The sequence below is a fragment of the Entelurus aequoreus genome, linkage group LG08 (assembly GCF_033978785.1).
Source record: "Entelurus aequoreus isolate RoL-2023_Sb linkage group LG08, RoL_Eaeq_v1.1, whole genome shotgun sequence".
NCBI classification, from domain to species: domain Eukaryota; kingdom Metazoa; phylum Chordata; class Actinopteri; order Syngnathiformes; family Syngnathidae; genus Entelurus; species Entelurus aequoreus.
In genome coordinates this window covers 29,743,675-29,764,096 of record NC_084738.1, presented here as the reverse complement: position 1 = coordinate 29,764,096, position 20,422 = coordinate 29,743,675, and the positions used below count along the sequence as shown (strand labels likewise).

Sequence of the window (20,422 nt, the reverse complement as noted above, 5' to 3'; positions counted from 1 at the left end):
CCTTGAGCAAGACACTCCACCCTTGCTCCTGATGGGTCATGGTTAGCGCCTTGCATGGCAGCTCCCGCCATCAATGTGTGAATTGGTGAATGTGAAAATAGTGGCCAAGTGCTTTGAGTACCTTGAAGGTAGAAAAGCGCTATACAAGTGTAACCCATTTACCATTTATTTTTCACTAAAAAAGGGTTCGGTGAATGCGTATATGAAACGGGTGGGGTTCGGTACCTCCAACAAGGTTAAGAACCACTGATATACAGTATATATATATATATATATATATATATATATATATATATATATATATATATATATATATATATATATATATATATATATATATATATATATATATATATATATATATATATATATATACATATATACACAGTCATGGTCAAAAGTTTACATACACTTGTAAAGAACATGTCATGGCTGTCTTGAGTTTCCAATAATTTCTACAACTCTTATTTGTTTGTGATAGAGTGATTGGAGCACATACTTGTTGGTCATTCATGAAGTTTGGTTCTTTTATGAATTTATTATGGGTCTACTGAAAATGTGACCAAATCTGCTGGGTCAAAAGTATACATACAGCAATGTTAATATTTGGTTACATGTCCCTTGGCAAGTTTCACTGCAATAAGGCGCTTTTGGTAGCCATCCACAAGCTTCTGGCATAGACAAAGATAAGACCTTCTGGAGGAAAGTTCTGTGGTCAGATGAAACAAAAATTGAGCTGTTTGGCCACAATACCCAGCAATATGTTTGGAGGAGAAAAGGTGAGGCCTTTAATCCCAGGAACTCCATCCTACCGTCAAGCATGGTGGTGGTAGTATTATGCTCTGGGCCTGTTTTGCTGCCAATGGAACTGGTGCTTTAAACGGGACATTGAAAAATGAGGTTTACCTCCAAATTCTTCAGGACAACCTAAAATCATCAGCCCGGAATTTGGGTCATGGGCGCAGTTGGGTGTTCCAACAGGACAATGACCCCAAACACACGTCAAAAGTGGTAAAGGAATGGCTAAATCAGGCTAGAATTAAGGTTTTAGAATGGCCTTCCCAAAGTCCTGACTTAAACGTGTGGACAATGCTGAAGAAACAAGTCCATATCAGAACACCAACAAATTTAGCTGAACTGCACCAATTTTGTCAAGAGGAGTGGTCAAATATGTAACCAGAAGCTTGTGGCAGAATCCTTAAATGTAGGTTTCTATTTAAGGAAAACTAACAGATATTTGAATAGTTATTTTCTCAATTCAATTTTTTTTTAAACTAGAACCGACAACAACCTAAAATTAAGATTATGATGTCAATGACTAAAACTAAGTAAATAGCTTTTAAAACTAGGGAAATGTGTTTCTTTTTAAATCTTGGCAAGTGGCAAATCATTTGCAGTTTGGACATGCACACTCAAAAATGTAGAGGTCAAATTAGTTTACCTGTGAAGGTTATAGTTTATTATAAGTTCATCATAAAATTTGAATACAGTATCCGTAACTTTTTCTAAGTAGTACATGACACTACAAAATGTCATAACTTCATTAAAATGTTGTAACTTCATTAAAGTTTAAAAATAAGGTAACATTTTAGGCCAGTGACTACTATAAAATCTACAGTGTCACCCAGCAAGATATTTTTGTTGTTCCATTGAAAATATTGCAAAACACCATTTTGTAATCACGACAATTTGCAGCAGCTAGATAAAATCAGCATTTATTAGAAAAATACTACCAATCAGGTCACAGGTGTTCTGTATGGCCATTCAATCCAAGCAGACACCTCCTACACAGGTTAAATACAACTTGTGCTACAGTAGGGAATTTGTCACGTTTCATGTGTCAGGTAAACCGCGACGAATAGGGCTAAATGAATCCCCTTCCTACTGTATAATATGATTACAGATAAGGATGTAAAGTTCTTGCTTCGGCAGGGAACAAAAGAGATGGTCTTCCAAAAAAATATGCTCATAGTCACTTCTTTCAAATGCTCACTTTCCTCTCTCTCCATCACCTTTTTTTGGGGGGGGGAGGATGTGACAGAATCTGGCAGTAGCAGTGATACTAATGGAAAATCGTTTATGATACTAAGCGGACCCCGGACAGACGCACATACACACAGATGTACACTGTACACGCTCTTTAGCGGCCTCTCCAAGACGCACAGATGTGTAGCGAGAGGGTTGCCATGAGAACTATTTACCAGTAAGTCTGGGTTATTGTGAGAGTATCTGTGTGTGTAATTGAATTGAGACATTTGTACACGTTGTGTGTGCGTCCACATAGACAAGCTGGAGGAAAAAGTGGCTTAAATTTGCACTAGGAGCCTGAAACCAGCTATTTTATGATGCATTTAATGATAACATGCAAAGTGGACAGGTGAGATTTTGAAGTGTGGCAAGATAAACACCACCAATCACACACTAATATTATGTAACTAAATTAACTGCTGTATTTTGAATGCTAACATTTTAATTACGTAAGTGTCACAAAAATTGCATAGACAAAAAAACGCAATGATGTGATCGCGCTGTGTCTTGTCAAATTCTGCTAATACCCCTAGGGGGCATAGTACTAATATTATCTGTGATGACTTAATAACCAATATATTATTCTTACATCTAGATTTTTCATTAACGTTGGATCGATTGTTCATAATTCTGTCGTCACACGGTAAAGGAGGAAAGAGGAAGCAGCGATAGCTAGTGTTGCGAGTACATTGCATCCGTGTCGCTTCAGCGTTTCCTCAATTCCTATGAGTTCCACCAGGGGGGGACATACATGAACACTGACACTTACAGTGCTGCGAAACAGTGTACGATACAGGAGGGAGCTGCGCTTGATAGTGGCAAAACAACGTGCAATATCATGACATAAAAAGCACCTGTGTTTAACTTGCATAGGATGGCGGATATAACGGTGGCAAAGGCAAATAGCAGAAACAGATCAAACAAGCCAGCACGATTGCAACTATGAAAAAACATGCTTGTTCTGAGATAACGTGATGAATGAGTAGTGCTTTGACTCCTCTGAAATATAATTCACAGCAGTGGAACCTCAAAAGCCAAACATTCCAAAGTCTCAAAGCTCATTCGTAGAACAATACAAGAACAAACAAAAACATTTATCAGCACATTTCTGTGACACTTCAGCACGGTAAGCAGATAAAGGATCCAACTCAAAAAGTGTGTGTTGTGTTTTGATGACGTGACGAAAGTGGTCTTGGTTGCTCAGTAAATTGTGGCTAAAGAAAAAGTACCTAGCACAAAGGCAGCTGTATTGAGTCTTAAAGGGGTTATATTATGGTTTTTATTCTACAAAACCCAAAACCAGGGAAGTTGGCACGTTGTGTAAATTGTAAATAAAAACAGAATACAATGATTTGCAAATCCTTTCCAACTTATATTCAATTGAATAGACTGCAAAGACAAGATATTTAATGTTCAAACTGAGAAACTAATTTTTTTTTTGCAAATAATCGTTAACTTAGAATTTACTGGCAGAAACACATTGCAAAAAAGTTGGCACAGGGGCATGTTCACCACTGTGTTACATGGCCTTTCCTCTAAACAACACTCAGTAAACGTTTGGGAACTGAGGAGACCAATTTTTGAAGCTTTTCAGATATCATTATTTCCCATTCTTGCTTGATGTACAGCTTAAGTTGTTCAACAGTGTGGGGTCTCCAATGTCGTATTTTACGCTTTATATTGCGCCACACATTTGCAATGGGAGACAGGTCTGGACTACAGGCAGGCCAGTCTAGTACTCACACTCTACAAAGCCACGCTGTTGTAACACGTGCAGAATGTGGCTTGGCATTGTCTTGCTGAAATAAGCAGGGGCGTCCATGAAAAAGACGTTGCTTGGATAGCAACATATGCTGCTTTAAAACCTGTATGTACCTTTCTGTATTAATGGTGCCTTCACAGATGCGTAATTTACCCATGCATTGAGCACTAATACACCCCCATACCATCATACTAATACACCCCCATACCATCATACCATCCTAGATGCTGGCTTTTGAACTTTGCACCTATAACAATACAGATGGTTCTTTTCCTCTTTGGTCCGGAGAAGACGACGTCCACAGAACACTTTTCCACTTTGCATCAGTCCATCTTAGATGAGCTCGGGCCCAGTGAAGCCGGTGGCGTTTCTGGGTGTTGTTGATAAATGGCTTTCGCTTTGCATAGTAGAGTTTTAACTTGCACTTACAGATGTAGCGACAAACTGTAGTTACTGACAGTGGTTTTCTGAAGTGTTCATGAGCCCAAGTGGGGATATCCTTTACACACTGATGTCGCTTTTTGATGCAGTAACGCCTGAGGGATCGAAGGTCACGGGCATTAGATGTTAGTTTTCGGCCTTGCCGCTTATGTGTAATGATTTCTCCAGATTCTCTGAACCTCCTCTGACATTCCTTGAGATAGCTCGTTGAGAAATGTAGTTCTTAAACCGTTCGACAATTTTCCTACGCATTTGTTCACAAAATGGGGACCCTCGCCCTATCCTTGTTTGTGAATGACTGTGCGTTTCATGGAAGCTGCTTTTATACCCAATCATGACACCCACCTGTTCCCAATCAGCCTGTTCACCAGTGGGATGTTCAAAATAAGTGTTTGATGAACATTCCTCAATGTTCTCAGTCTTTTTTGGCACTTGTGCCAGCTTTTTTGAAACATGTTGCAGGCAACAAATTCCAAATGAGCTAATATTTGCAAAAAATAACAACGTTTACCAGTTCGAATGTTAAGTATCTTGTCTTTGTAGTCTATTCAATTGAATATAAGTTGAAATGGATTTGCAAATCCTTGTATTCTGTTTTTATTTACAATTTAGACATTGAGCCAACTTTACTGGTTTTGGGTTTTGTACATTTAAAACACTTCTTCATGGTCTACATCAGGGGTTTTTAACCTTTTTGACCCCGGGGTACAACTTTTCCACCACAGAGGGGCCCCGGTCTCACTCAAATATTAACACTGAATTAGTAATCGTACTCTTGATTTTATACATATTCAATAATTATATCTAACCTACTTGTAGTTTACCACCTTGTCAAATGATAGGAAACCAACATATTATGTTGCATTTAACACATAAACCTTAGGCTTAAGTCAAGCTGATTATAAAAACAAGTACTAACCAAATATACTGCAAAGGAAGGGACTCATAAATGACTGAGAAAAAAGTTATTTTACTTACAATTATGTAGTGCTAAAATAAATTCACTAAATTAATAGTAAAACATGTTTCTTAACTAATTTGTCAATAAAGTTGAAGTGTAAATGAAAATACAGCTTTGATTGATTGATTGATTGATTGAAACTTTTATTAGTAGATTTCACAGTTCAGTACATATTCTGTACAATTGACCACTAAATGGTAACACCCGAATAAGTTTTTCAACTCGTTTAAGTTGGGGTCCACGTAAATCAATTCACCAGTTTAGTCAAATTGTTAGCGCTTAAGAAACTTCTCAAACTTCAGCTTCAGACTTCTTCTGTTTGTTTGATAATGTCATTACTGCCACAAGGGGTGGAAAAGTGTATTACAACTAAGAACATAGCACGGCTGAGAAACCGATATTTTTTTGGCGGCCCTCTAGAGGGCGCTCACGACCCAACAATGGGCCCTGGCCCTATGGTTAAGAAACACTGGTCTACATAACATGTAATAGTGGTTCTTTGGTCCACATTTTGCATAGCTTATTTTTTACAGACCATTTTCAAACTGCTTTATGATTGTCTCTCCAGAATGTGTCGTTTTGTGGGCGGTCTTGTTTACGTACCGATGCCCTCCTTCAGGCCAAGCCCCCTTTGACTGCGTCTCCACCCTGTCAGCCATGTTGTAGTTTTTAGCGCTTCCATATGGAGTCTACTGACAGATACAAGTTCTAACTGTACGCTAATTTCTATTAGAAAAAGCAACAGCGGAGTATTTTAGTATGTATGAACTGAAAACAATGCAATCTGAACATATATAAAGTCAACCAGAGTTCTGGAATGGCTTGGGTTCGACATTAGAGGTTCCACTGTCATATAATGTGTTTTTAAACTGGTAAGTCTTAATTAAAAAAATCCCATTTACACAAAAAAATGACCTTAAAGATCATCAGGCTTGTAGGAGCTTTCTGAGGTCCTCATCCATCCCTTCTTTTTGCATTTGATCCAAGGTGTGGTAACGATGGATCACATGATCAGCAGTCACGACCACCACCCTGACGCCGTGGGTGTCCTCGCCCAGCTGGCAGCCGATGGCGGAGCTCACGACCATGTCGAGGCCGTCGTCGCAGCCGCCTGCATTTCTGTGATAGTGGCCAGAGAAGACCGCCTTCACCCCTGCAGAGAGACAGGGTCAAACAGGTATGACACGAGCTAGAAGCGAGAAGGGGGGATTAATTAGTGGGTGCCTTTGTTCTGCCTCTGCGGGGGACATATCACTATAAATAGGCTTGATGCCATGAGCTTCACACCACCTCTGACCTTGTTGTCCTTTAGCCACCCAAATACCAATGAAAGATGTACAATTAACACCTCAAAGCACAGACGACCAAAATAGGCCAACACAGAGCCACTTAATGTTCCCCCATGTCGATGCAGTTTAAAATAGCACATTTAGAGCTAACACAAGTATTTAAAACCACATTATGCAGCTTTACTTCTTTGGTTGGTGTAATTTACTTAAAACTTACTTGCACTATTAACATTAAGGCACTATTTTGTAAGACAAATGGAATTGGCAAGAAAAGAGAGACAGAATTAGGTAGTGTTTTTCTTCTTGAAGAAAAAAAAAACAGCGACACGCATTTGGGTGTCGCAAGTTTCAATTTATTTTCAATTACAAGCGGAATTCTCATCAGAGCGACGCAGGTTCGGCTCAGCCCTGCAGCAGCGGCGCCGTGTCACTGACCACCTGAAATTATATGCGGAACAAACTTTTCTTTGAAGTCAGGCTGCAAAATGATTTGTTTATACATGCAATTTTTTCCCCCCACCTTGTTGGGAAGGGACACGTTGGTGCCGTTTATTACTACCAAAACGATGTGCATTGAAAGAGTGATAGTTACAAGAGGATGACGTTTGAGTGCTTTAAGGACAGGAAGGAATTGGGAGAGCTATGATTTGCCAGCAATAAATGGAGTCAGACACATGTATTTAGGGTAAAAAGTAATTACAAAATGAAATAGAAGTACTGAAGAAATTAAATAAAGACCATTAATGCATTTTGAGTGCCCCGCCCGATGTCCCCCCAAAAGACTGACAAAAATCACTTGCATAACTGCTGATACTGGCATCAACATTGTGAACTTGCCCTGAATCATCATGTCCACCATCCTGCATAATCAAACAGCACACAGACTACGAAAGGTGACCTAATTTATGAATATTTCCGTGAGAGCACACTGTGCTCACAGTGAACCATTAAATAATGAATTTGCCACATCATACCAACAGTTCATATGTAGGAGTCTATATAAAAGCACACCTGAGGCTGAGAATAGGGCCAGAAAGACACTAGAAATCAGTAAGTGTTATTATATATGTGGTGCGACTTATACTCAGGAGCGACTTATGTGTGAAATTATTAACACATTAACGTAAAATATCAAATAATATTATTTAGCTCATTCACGTAAGAGACTAGACATATAAGATTTCATCGGATTTAGCGATTAGGAGTGACAGATTGTTTGGTAAACGTATAGCATGTTCTATATGTTATAGTTATTTGAATGACTCTTACCATAATATGTTACGTTAACATACCAGGCACGTTCTCAGTTGGTTATTTATGCCTCATATAACGCACACTTATTCAGCCTGTTGTTCACTATTCTTTATTTATTTTAAATTGCCTTTCAAATGTCTATACTTGGTGTTGGGTTTTATCAAATACATTTCCCCAAAAAATGCGACTTATACTCCAGTGCGACTTATATATGATTTTTTCCTTCTTTATTAAGCATTTTCGGCCGGTGCGACTTATACTCCGGAGTGACTTATACTCCGAAAAATACGGTATATATATATATATATATATATATATTTATGGTTGAGGTTTCTGTGGTTTGTCCGTTATACAGTGCTCAATACCGGGGTAGAGCGGAATATAAGTTAGGTCAGGAAAAAACACAGAGGCTATATCATCCCTACAAGCCTGTTTCTCAGGTTTCCAAAACCTGTGAAACAGGCTTGTAGGGATGATATAGCCTCTGTGTTTTTTCCTGGCCTAACGTGCATATATATATATATATATATATATATATATATATATATATATAAAAATAAATATATATATATATATATATATATATATATATATATATATATATATACACACACATATACATATAAATATATATATATATGTATATATATATATATATATATATATATATATATATACATATATATATATACACACACATATACATATATATATATATATATATATATATATATATATATATATACACACACACACATATACATATAAATATATATATATATATATATATATACATATAAATATATACATATATATATATATATATATATATATATATATATATATATATATATATATATATATATATATATATACTGTATGTATATATATATATATATATATATATATATATATATATATATATATATATATATATATATATATATATATATATATATATATATATATATATATATATATATATATATATATATATATATGTGTGTGTGAGTTAATTACCATTAACACACACAACAGTACATACATTGGTGCCATTGAGTACCACTATACCAGGTGCTGGGAATAGGTATCATATTAGTTCAAATGTGAAAGGTACCCGCCAATCCATAACTGTATGGTTTCTTTTTTGGGGGTATAATGTATATATTGTAGGTCAACATCTCTACACTCTTTGCTCTCCGCTCCCTCTGCTCTTCAAGTGCCCAAAGTGCACAGACGCACTCAGACATTCAAGAGGTTTTCTTGGCTCCTTGTTAGTGTGCGCTGATTTTAGAAATAATGCACACTTCACTCTACATGTAATATATCACCATGTTGCTGTTTAAACGTTTCATAATTCTACAAAATTGTTGGGTTTCACCAGCACAGACGAGTATGTGCACTTTAGGTACTTAAAATAGATTCATAATGTTCCCAGGGCTCTGTGAAAGTGCAGGCTGGTTTTAAATATAACGTACATGTCTTTGTATATCTGGTATATCAAAATAAACATTATAATAACAAAGGCGTAATGCCACAGGTCAGCTTTTGCTGTTTTTCTAGGCTTCTAATTGGACAAAATGTGCATGGCAGCACGTGCACGTGTTTGTGTGTAGACATAGAAAGTTTTGATGGAGATCATTTTCAAGGATTTCACGATTCAAGGAGCTTTGTTTGTCATACTTGTACACATTTGCACATATACGGTACACAATTTGGACTCAGGTCCCAGTGAATATTAAGAAAAGCAGTAACAAAAAAGGCAATACAGGAGCACCGTAATAAATAATAAATAGAAACTAACATAAGGCGCCTAACATGAGGAACATTCGAGATTAGCTGGCCAAAAAACGCAGTGTGGAATGAGATAGATATCTGACATCACTTACTGTACAATATACCTAGTCCTGGACTGCATATTTGTTTCGTTTTTAATGTTTTTACTCTTCCATGAAGTTATTCCTCTCTTCTACAGTTCTAAAATTACATGTGACATGGCCAAGATGATGACATTATCTGGCGACTTCTAGAAACTTTTCGGACCGTCAATGCGTACTTTCCCTGCTGAGGAGTTGGTCACACTGGTTTGGGGAATGCCCTTATCTTTATTAGCATGACTTTGCCCCAGTGTACAAAACAAGATCAATTAAGGCATGCTTAGAGGATTTTTTTTTAATGAATTCTTTTTTCAAATATTCTTCTGGATGAATGGGCAAAAATTCCAACAAAGACATTCCTGTCTCGTCTACAAATCTTGTAGAAAGTGTGAACGTGATCAGAACTATTTTCTCCGCACTTATGTCCATTTACAGTGCATCCGTATTCACAACTCTTTACTTTTTCCACATTTTGTTATGTTGCTGCCTTATTTCAAAATGTAGAATACATTCATTTTTGTTCTCACAATTCTACAGGCAATACCCCATAATGACAATGTGAAAAGTTTATTTTTAATTTATATATATGAATTAAAAATACATTTAACATGCATGTACATAGTGTGTATACACCCCCAGCCCCCATTTTTTGTATATATTGTTTTTCAAATCACCTGACATGTATACTGTGTATATGTACATCATTTATCCATTTTTTTTTGTATACATACATATTACAGGTTATATATATTTTATTATTGAATGTATCAAATGTGATGAATATTTAATGGCCCACAATGAAAACAAGCCTTTTGGCTTTTTGTGCCATCCATTTGCTTTTTTAAAGCATTACATGGATCCAATTCTTTAAGATGTCAATAAACTTCTCAATCAATCAATCAATCAATCAGTCAATCAAAATATTCTCTGGTCTGAGGAGACAAAGACTGAAGTGAATGCCAGGCACCATGTTTGGAGGAAACCAGGCACCGGTCATCACCAGGCAAATACCATCCGTACAGTGAAGCATGGTGGTGGCAGCATCATGCTGTTGACGTCGTTGGTCTCGCCGAGACCTGGCTCAAACCAGACGATTTTTTTGCGCTAAATGAGGCATCTCCTCCTAACTATACCAATGCACGTGTTGCCCGTCCTCGTAAAAGGGGAGGGGGTGTCGCACTAATATACAATGAAAACTATAATTTTACACCTAACCTAAATAATAAATATAACTCGTTTGAGGTGCTCACTTTGAGGTTTGTCACACCGCTGCCTCTCCACCTGGCTGTTATCTACCACCCCCCTGGGCCCTATTCGGACTTCATCAGTGAATTCTCAGAGTTTGTTGCTGATCTAGTGACGCACGCCGACAATATAATCATAATGGGGGACTTTAATATCCATATGAATACCCCATCGGACCCTCCATGCGTGGCGCTCCAGACTATAAATGATAGCTGTGGTCTTACACAAATAATAAATGAACCCACACAACGGTAATACGATAGATCTAGTGCTTGTCAGGGGTGTCACCACCTCTAAAGTTACGATACTCCCGTACACTAAAGTAATGTCCGATCATTACCTTATAAAATTCGAAGTTCTGACTCATTGTCAACAAACTAATAATAATAATAGTAACTACTATAGCAGCCGCAACATTAATGCTGCCACAACGACGACTCTTACTGACCTACTGCCTTCGGTAATGGCACCATTCCCAAATTATGTGGGCTCTATTGATAACCTCACTAACAACTTTAACGACGCCCTGCGCGACACCATTGATAGTGTAGCACCGCTAAAGCTAAAAAGGGCCCCTAAAAGGCGTACCCCATGGTTTACAGAAGAAACTAAAGCCCAGAAATTATCATGTAGAAAGCTGGAATGCAAATGGCGTGCGACTAAACTTGAGGTTTACACAGCAGCTAAATGAACACTTAGCGTCTAACAATCTCTGTGAACCTTTTCAATCCGGTTTCAGGGCAAATCACTCTACGGAGACAGCCCTCGCAAAAATGACTAAAGATCTATTGCTAACGATGGATTCTGATGCGTCATCTATGTTGCTGCTTCTTGATCTTAGCGCCGCTTTCGATACTGTTGATCATAATATTTTATTAGAACGTATCAAAACGCGTATTGGGATGTCAGACTTAGCCTTGTCTTGGTTTAACTCTTATCTTACTGACAGGATGCAGTGTGTCTCCCATAACAATGTGACCTCGGACTATGTTAAGGTAACGTGCGAAGTTCCCCAGGGTTCGGTTCTTGGCCCTGCACTCTTTAGTATTTACATGCTGCCGCTAGGTGACATCATACGCAAATACGGTGTTAGCTTTCACTGTTATGCTGATGACACCCAACTCTACATGCCCCTAAAGCTGACCAACACGCCGGATTGTAGTCAGCTGGAGGTGTGTCTTAATGAAATTAAACAATGGATGTCCGCTAACTTTTTGCAACTCAACGCTAAGAAAACGGAAATGCTGATTATCGGTCCTGCTCAACACCGACATCTATTTAATAATACCACCTTAACATTTGACAACCAAACAATTAAACAAGGCGACTCGGTAAAGAATCTGGGTATTATCTTCGACCCAACTCTCTCGTTTGAGTCACAAATTAAGAGTGTTACTAAAACGGCCTTCTTTCATCTCCGTAATATCGCTAAAATTCGTTCCATTTTGTCCACAAGCAATGCTGAGATCATTATCCATGCGTTCGTTACATCTCGTCTCGATTACTGTAACGTTTTATTTTCGGGCCTCCCTATGTCTAGCATTAAAAGATTACAGATGGTACAAAATGCGGCTGCTAGACTTTTAAGAAAAACAAGAACGTTTGATCATATTACGCCTATACTGGCTCACTTGCACTGGCTTCCTGTGCACCTAAGATGCGACTTTAAGGTTTTACTACTTACGTATAAAATACTACACGGTCAAGCTCCTGCCTATCTTGCTGATTGTATTGTACCATATGTCCCGGCAAGAAATCTGCGTTCAAAGAACTCCGGCTTATTAGTGATTCCCAGAGCCCAAAAAAAGTCTGCGGGCTATAGAGCGTTTTCTATTCGGGCTCCAATACTATGGAATGCCCTCCCGGTAAAAGTTAGAGATGCTACCTCAGTAGAAGAATTTAAGTCTCATCTTAAAACTCATTTGTATACTCTAGCCTTTAAATAGACTCCCTTTTTAGACCAGTTGATCTGCCGTTTCTTTTCTTTTCTTTTCTACTCTGCTCCCAACCCGGGGTGGACCGCTAGCCTGTCCATCGGATGGGGACATCTCTACGCTGCTGACCCGTCTCCGCTCGGGATGGTTCCTGCTGGCCCCACTATGGACTGGACTTTCGCTGATGTGTTGGACTTTCACAATATTATGTCAGACCCACTCGACATCCATTGCTTTCGGTCTCCCCTAGAGGGGGGCGTTACCCACATATGCGGTCTTCTCCAAGGTTTCTCATAGTCATTCACATTGACGTCCCACTGGGGTGAGTTTTCCTTGCCCGTATGTGGGCTCTGTACCGAGGATGTCGTTGTGGCTTGTACAGCCCTTTGAGACACTTGTGATTTATAAATAAACATTGATTGATTGATTGATTGATGTTTTTCAACGGCAGGAACTGGGAGACTAGTCAGGATAGAAGGAAAGATGAAGACAGTAATGTACAGAGACATCCTGGATGAAAAACAACACTTCCCATTCAACCTGATGGATCTTAAGAGGTGCTATAACAAGGAACGGACAAAAAAGAATGGGCAAAACTGCCCAAAGATAGGTGTGTCAAAGGCTGTGAATACTTATGTACATATATTTTATTTTTTAAAATTTATAATACATTTGAAAAAAAATCCTTGTTCACAATGTCATATTGGGGTATTGTGTGTAGAATGATGAGGACAAAGTGAAAGTGAAATACTTTCTGGATGCATTGTACAAAACTGCAAAAGTCTTAGATTAGATATGTTGTTTTAGCAAAACATTAATGACCATATATAACAAGAATCCCACTTAGGAACGTGACCTCTACCAAGGATGAATTGTTAACACAAATGGAAAAAAACAACTGAAGAATAGAGATCTGTCTATCGTTCGGCCCCCGATCACTATCAGCCGATTTCCGTTTACAAAGTAACGTGATCAGCCATGGCTGATTAATGCCTTGTGGCTGACAAGCGGCTAGCAGCTAATTATGTGTCTCCATATACAGTGGGGAGACGCTCCCCTAAACTAATAATTATCACCTCCTTTACAGGAAATAAACTGCATTTCTTAGTATATTATCATTATCAGAAATTATTATTACTGGAGGATGAGGCTAAACATCTTTCACATCGTAAACAAGTCATGCTAATTGCTAAGCTAACCTGTCTTGAAACAAATGATTAGTTATTGTGGACTATTGACTTTGTTTTGATCAAACAAATGATATGTAATACAAGAGAATTAGGGATTTGTTATGTTGTGTTGATATTGTTAAACTGTCAATAGCACTCACCATAAATACATTGAAAAATGCACAGTTAATACATGTCATCGGTACCGGCCGATCTCACTCATGGACTCATAGTATTGGAATCTGCAGCATTAAACCATAATCAGAACATTCCTACTGACGATATGTGTAATATTTGTTAGTTAGCAGGGATGGGGCATACCATTATGATTTTGGGATGGAATGTTGACTGTGATGCTATAATGTTTCAAACTAATAATACATTTACTTATTAGCACACTTAATCAGATTTTCACTAAGATATAATTCCTTGGTCCATGTGACCCCCATGGCCCCGTCTACAAAGTTTGGTGGAAATTTGTTTTGTATTTTAAGTGCAGTAAACTGTATGTACGATTCAACCGACCAACCAAACATAGGCAGAACCTAAAAATACAACCAGGGAGGGATTCAAAGATAATAGAACTGTTGTTCATGTGCTGCTGAACCTCCTATGAAACTCCCCAAGATGCTATAATTAATCACACCGCCAAATAAAGCATGTGCAAGGATTGTAAGAACAATTGGATTTGGTTTAATGCATACAATTAAAGGCCTACTGAAACCCACTACTACCGACCACTCAGTCTGATAGTTTATATATCAATGATGAAATCTTAACATTGCAACACATGCCAATACGGCCGGGTTAACTTATAAAGTGCAATTTTAAATTTCCCGCCACACTTCCGGTTCAAAACGCCTTTGGAGGATGACGTATGCGCGTGACGTAGCCAGTTTAACAGAGGTATGGCTTCCCCATTGAAGCCAATACGAAATAGCTCTGTTTTCATCTCATTATTCCACAGTATTCTGGACATCTGTGTTGGTGAATCTGTTGCAATTTGTTCATTGCATTATGGAGAAAGAAGCTGAGCAAGCAAAGAAGAAAGTCGGTGCGAAGCGGAGTATTTTGCGAGGGAAGTCAGCAACACAACACAGCCGGTGTTTCATTGTTTACATTCCCGAAAGATGCAGTCAAGATCGAAGAACTCGGACAACAGAGACTCTTACCAGGAGGACTTTGACTTCGTTAACAGACGCAGACACGATACCGTGAGTACGCTTCCAAACATTTGATCGCTTGCTATAACTAGCTCGAGATAGTAGCTAGGAGCTAGCATAACAAACACCTAGGTGTTTGTTATGCGGGATTAATTTGTGGCATATTAAATATAAGCCTGGTTGTGTTGTGGCTAATAGAGTATATATATGTCTTGTGTTTATTTACTGTTGTAGTCATTCCCAGCTGAATATCAGGTACCACCCGCGCGCTTCCAAACATTTGATCGCTTGCCCGTACGTGCGTGTCACGTACGTAACTTTGGTTAAATATATAAGCTTTATGAACCTTGGGTTAGGTGAACGGTCCTTTGGGCTGAGTGAGTGTGTGTGTTGTGCAGGTGTTTGAATTGTATTGGCGGGTTTTATGGACGGAATCCCGTCCATATACCGTTCGAGCTATAACTAGCTCGAGCTAGTAGCTAGGAGCTAGCATAACAAACACCTAGGTGTTATTATGTGGGATTAATTTGTGGCATATTAAATATAAGCCTGGTTGTGTTGTGGCTAATAGAGTATATATATGTCTTGTGTTTATTTACTGTTTTAGTCATTCCCAGCTGAATATCAGGTCACCCCCGGCTCTCACAGCATCTTCCCTATCTGAATCGCTTCCACTCCCCACTAGTCCTTCACTTGCACTTTCCTCATCCACAAATCTTTCATCCTCGCTCAAATTGATGGGGAAATCGTCTCTTTCTCGGTCCGAATCTCTCTCACTTCTGGCGGCCATCATTGTAAACAATAGGGAACTTTGCGTATATGTTCAATTGACTATGTCACGCTACTTCCGGTAGGGGCAAGCCTTTTTTTTTATCAGATACCAAAAGTTGTGATCTTTATCGTCGTTGTTCTATACTAAATCCTTTCAGCAAAAATACGGCAATATCTCGAAATGATCAAGTATGACACATAGAATAGATCTGCTATCCCCGTTTAAATAAAAACATTTCATTTCAGTAGGCCTTTAAGAGTGTTTATATACTGTATATGCGTATGTGTCTGCCGACACTAAATCAACACCCCACGTACTATACACACACACAGCAATAACATAATTCTCCCTTTTTGTGACACAGCCATATAGTGCGTCCAGCTCTTGTCGTTTTAGAACACGTCAGAAGAGTTTGGCATAATTCATCTTTAGTTAAGTATCATTTTCTATAAACTCTATAGAAGAACACACTCAACTAAAACTAAAAACTAGAATGACACGCATTAGAGAGCAGACCACAGTCAAGGTTGAGGCATTAACAAGTGATTTAAGGTTAATTTACCCATCTGTACGTTAGCAGACCACTTCCTGGTTGTAGAAAATGGGACATCACAATTTTTTTCTGGGGAGGAACAATTTCATCATGGCTTCGAATTAGAGAGGACCAAATTACATAATTTGTGTCTTTATACCTGTTGTACGCTACTCTGTTGTTTAAGAAAAATAAGATACAACGTTCGAAATACATACAATCATGTTGTCGCCGTAAAATAAAATGCATACTTTGCTGAAATACTGCGATTGTTTTTTACGTTAACATACCAGAAACCCATTCAGCCTACTGTTGTGTGTGCTATTGTATAATAAAGGCTGGAATATACTCTGGCATCACGTAGTTTGCGTCCCTTCTCATGGCGTCTTTTTTTATTTATAGTTCTTCCGTGGGGGGTGGCGACAGACTCTCTTCCAAAACACTAAGGGGCAGAGTCATCTGATGGAGCAACCGCAGTGTCATTGGTTAGATATTTACCTCTTGTGAATAGTGGAAGACAACCACAACATTGACATCTTTGTTGAACTTAGAACTAATCATTCAGAATCATTAGTTTACTTTTAATGGATGTTTTACTTATAAAACAGAATGAAATACCTTTGTGAAGATGGATTGTTCAACTTCTGAATGAGTAGCAGCAGAGGACGAGCAATATTGCAACACTATTCAGCTGTTCGGGACATGGAACAAGAGAGAGCTATGTAAGTGAAAATATACACAACTGTAAGTTAACGACATGCTGGCGTAATGTGTATACTACTGTGTTACTGATGTTCATGGCTAGGGTTGCACTATCATGAGAAAACACCTAATTGCGATTTGATTTGCGCTTTTTAAGAATAAAACTGTGAAAATAATGAGTGACAGAAAGACATGTTACTTTTAGACTGTCAATAAACATATTCCTGTCTCAAGGTGCTAAACACTAAGTAAATTATTGCATATTGTTTTATTCATTAAATACTATATGCGATAATTTACTTTAAAAATATTTGGCTTTATGCAGAGACTTAGAGCTGCTGTCTACATCATGCTCCTAAACTGAAGAAATAACTGCTAAAAACTATACAGTAATGTAATGTGTGTAACGCCCAAATGCAGCTGAGATATGTTCCAGCTCCCCCCGCGACCCCGAAAGGGACAATCGGTAGAAAATGGATGGATGGATATATTAAGATTAAGATTAAGATTAAGATTAATCGTAATCTTAATATATCCATGGATGGATGGATATATTAAAATTAAATTAAGATTAAGATTAATCTTAATATATCCATCCATCCATTTTCTACCGATTGTCCCTTTCGGGGTCGCGGGGGGAGCTGGAACATATCTCAGCTGCATTCGGGCGGTAGGCGGGGTACACCCTGGACAAGTCGCCACCTCAAGATGGACAACATTCACACTCACATTCACTCACTACGGCCAATTTAGTGTTGACAATCAACCTATCGATCATAACATAATAATAATGCAAGTAACCATTTAAAGGGTTATACACATTTATTTCTCATTACTGTAGAAGGGTCATTGTACTGAAATTGGAAGGTAAATAACTTTGTTATTCCAAAATAAATAAACAAAAAAATAAAATTACTTTCATCTCTTTGAGCAAAAATGTAATGAATGTAATGAAATATTAAACATCTTAAAGTGATTTTTTTTTTTACAGTTTAAAAAACTATGTCAGGCTGCTTTTTTGTTGTCACCGTGTTGATCATATTGCCCATCTGGGTTGAAGCTGAAATATTTCCACAACGGGACATTTGGCCTTGTAATAATATTTTCCCTCCTAATTTTTGTTACTTTGTGGAACTTGTCACTGTTGAGTCGCGAGGAGAGAGGCAGTCTGTTCGTCATGCTTCCTCTGTGTGTGTGTATGTGTGTGTGTTTGTGTATAGTAAGAGAGCGGTCTTCCTCTCCGCCCACCAAGACAAAGATTGTGAACGGTTGCCTCAGTAAACAAACTCACACAGACATAGCAGTTTAACGATGACGGCAAAGTATTTCAACTTCATTTTTATTAATTGTTAGATTGCTTGACATTTTGACTATTGGCCCAGGCCGAGTTACCATTTAAACTTTTTCCAAGGAGCAAAGGGTATTTGTTATTAGCGTATTGGCAGCTTCCACTGCAGCGCACACAAATATTGCTGTTTACTTAAACACTTTTCATTGGCCAGGAGGCAAAGGACACAAGGCTCAACAATTCTGATGGGTGAACATGTCTGTCACTCAAATGCCGGTGACAGCGGAGGAATACAGAAACAAAACAGCGCCTCATGTGGTTATTTATGACACTAAATAAAACCTTGATGTCGTTTCAATATTAATTGTGCAGCCCTATTCAGAGCTCTCATGTTCGGGAACATACCGTGCGTGGAAGATGATTGACGAAGAACAATGAAGTTTTATGTGTGAGAGAAAAAGGCGTGTGTGCACAAGAAAAAATTTGTCGGAACTGAACCTGTTGGGAGCACAAGATTGGCAAAAAAAGGAAACAAACAAAAAAGAGTCTTATTTTGTGACTTCGTCTGGACGCAACAACACAACAAGCTAAAAAAAATACATTCAGTAAGTATTTTTAGAGCGCACCAAGATACTAACTACCGTATTTTTCGGAGTATAAGTCGCTCTGGAGTATAAGTCGCACCGGACAAAAATGCATAATAAAGAAGGGAAAAAACATATATAAGTCGCACTGGAGTATAAGTCTCATTTTTTGGGGAAATTTATTTGATGAAACCCAACACCAAGAATAGACATTTGAAAGGCAATTTAAAATAAATAAAGAATAGTGAACAACGGGCTGAATAAGTGTACGTTATATGACGCATAAATAACCAACTGAGAACGTGCCTGGTATGTTAACGTAACATATTATGGTAAGAGTCATTCAAATAACTATAACACATAGAACATGCTATACATTTACCAAACAATCTGTCACTCCTAATCCCTTAATTCCCATGAAATCTTATACGTATAGTCTCTTACGTGAATGAACTAAATAATATTATTTGATATTTTACGGTAATGTGTTAATAATTTCACACATAAGTCGCTCCTGAGTATAAGTCGCACCCCCGGCCAAACTATGAAAAAAACTGCGACTTATAGTCCGAAAAATACGGTACATATCAGTTTTCATGCAAATGTTTAAGCACTGTTGCTTAATTCCATACAATAATGTGTGCATTTCAAGCACAAAGTCTGCTCTCCTGTGCTCAGGAACCCTCCTCTTCAAAAGTTGACCAATCACAACTCTGAGGTCCGCGTCATCGCGAAGCTAGGATTTTTGGCGTCGCTTACGCAAGTTACGTGACGTGAGAGTATAAACCAGGCTTAATAGTAAAAACTATTAATGTGTTACGTTAAAAAGGACCTATGAGGATTTTCCTTGTTTCTGACTTACGAATGTTACAAGGTTGGATTCTCATGTTAGACAACGCCAAAGCGTCAAATCATAAAGTTAATGCATTTTGGTGTGAGCTTGCACCGAGTTTTGTTAAAGTTAAAGTTAAAGTACCAATGATTGTCACACACACACACTAGGTGTGGCGAAATGTGTCCTCTGCATTTGACCCATCCCCTTGATCACTCCCTGGGAGGTGAGGGGAGCAGTGGGCAGCAGCGTAGCCGCGCCCGGGAATCATTTTTGGTGATTTAACCCCCAATTCCAACCCTTGATGCTGAGTGCCAAGCAGGGAGGAAATGGGTCCCATTTTTATAGTCTTTGGTATGACCCGGCCGGGGTTTGAACTCACAACCTAGAAGCCTAGACCAAAAGCTAGTGTGTTAAATGTAGTCAGAATCATCATATATATACAAACCCCGTTTCCATATGAGTTGGGAAATTGTGTTAGATGTAAATATAAACGGAATACAATGATTTGCAAATCCTTTTCAACCCATATTCAATTGAATGCACTACAAAGACAAGATATTTGATGTTCAAACTCATAAACTTTATT

General features: G+C 38.2%; 1 protein-coding gene across 1 annotated transcript in view; it reads right to left on the bottom strand.

The window, feature by feature from the left end:
* Window positions 1-1,699: 1,699 nt before the first annotated feature.
* Window positions 1,700-20,422, bottom strand: part of cpped1 (calcineurin-like phosphoesterase domain containing 1) — a 120,109-nt gene continuing 101,386 nt past the window's right edge. The window contains exon 6 of the mRNA XM_062056223.1: window positions 1,700-6,345. Within this exon, the coding sequence (XP_061912207.1) occupies window positions 6,119-6,345 (227 nt within the window). The 3' untranslated portion in view covers window positions 1,700-6,118. The remainder of the gene's footprint in view (window positions 6,346-20,422) is intronic.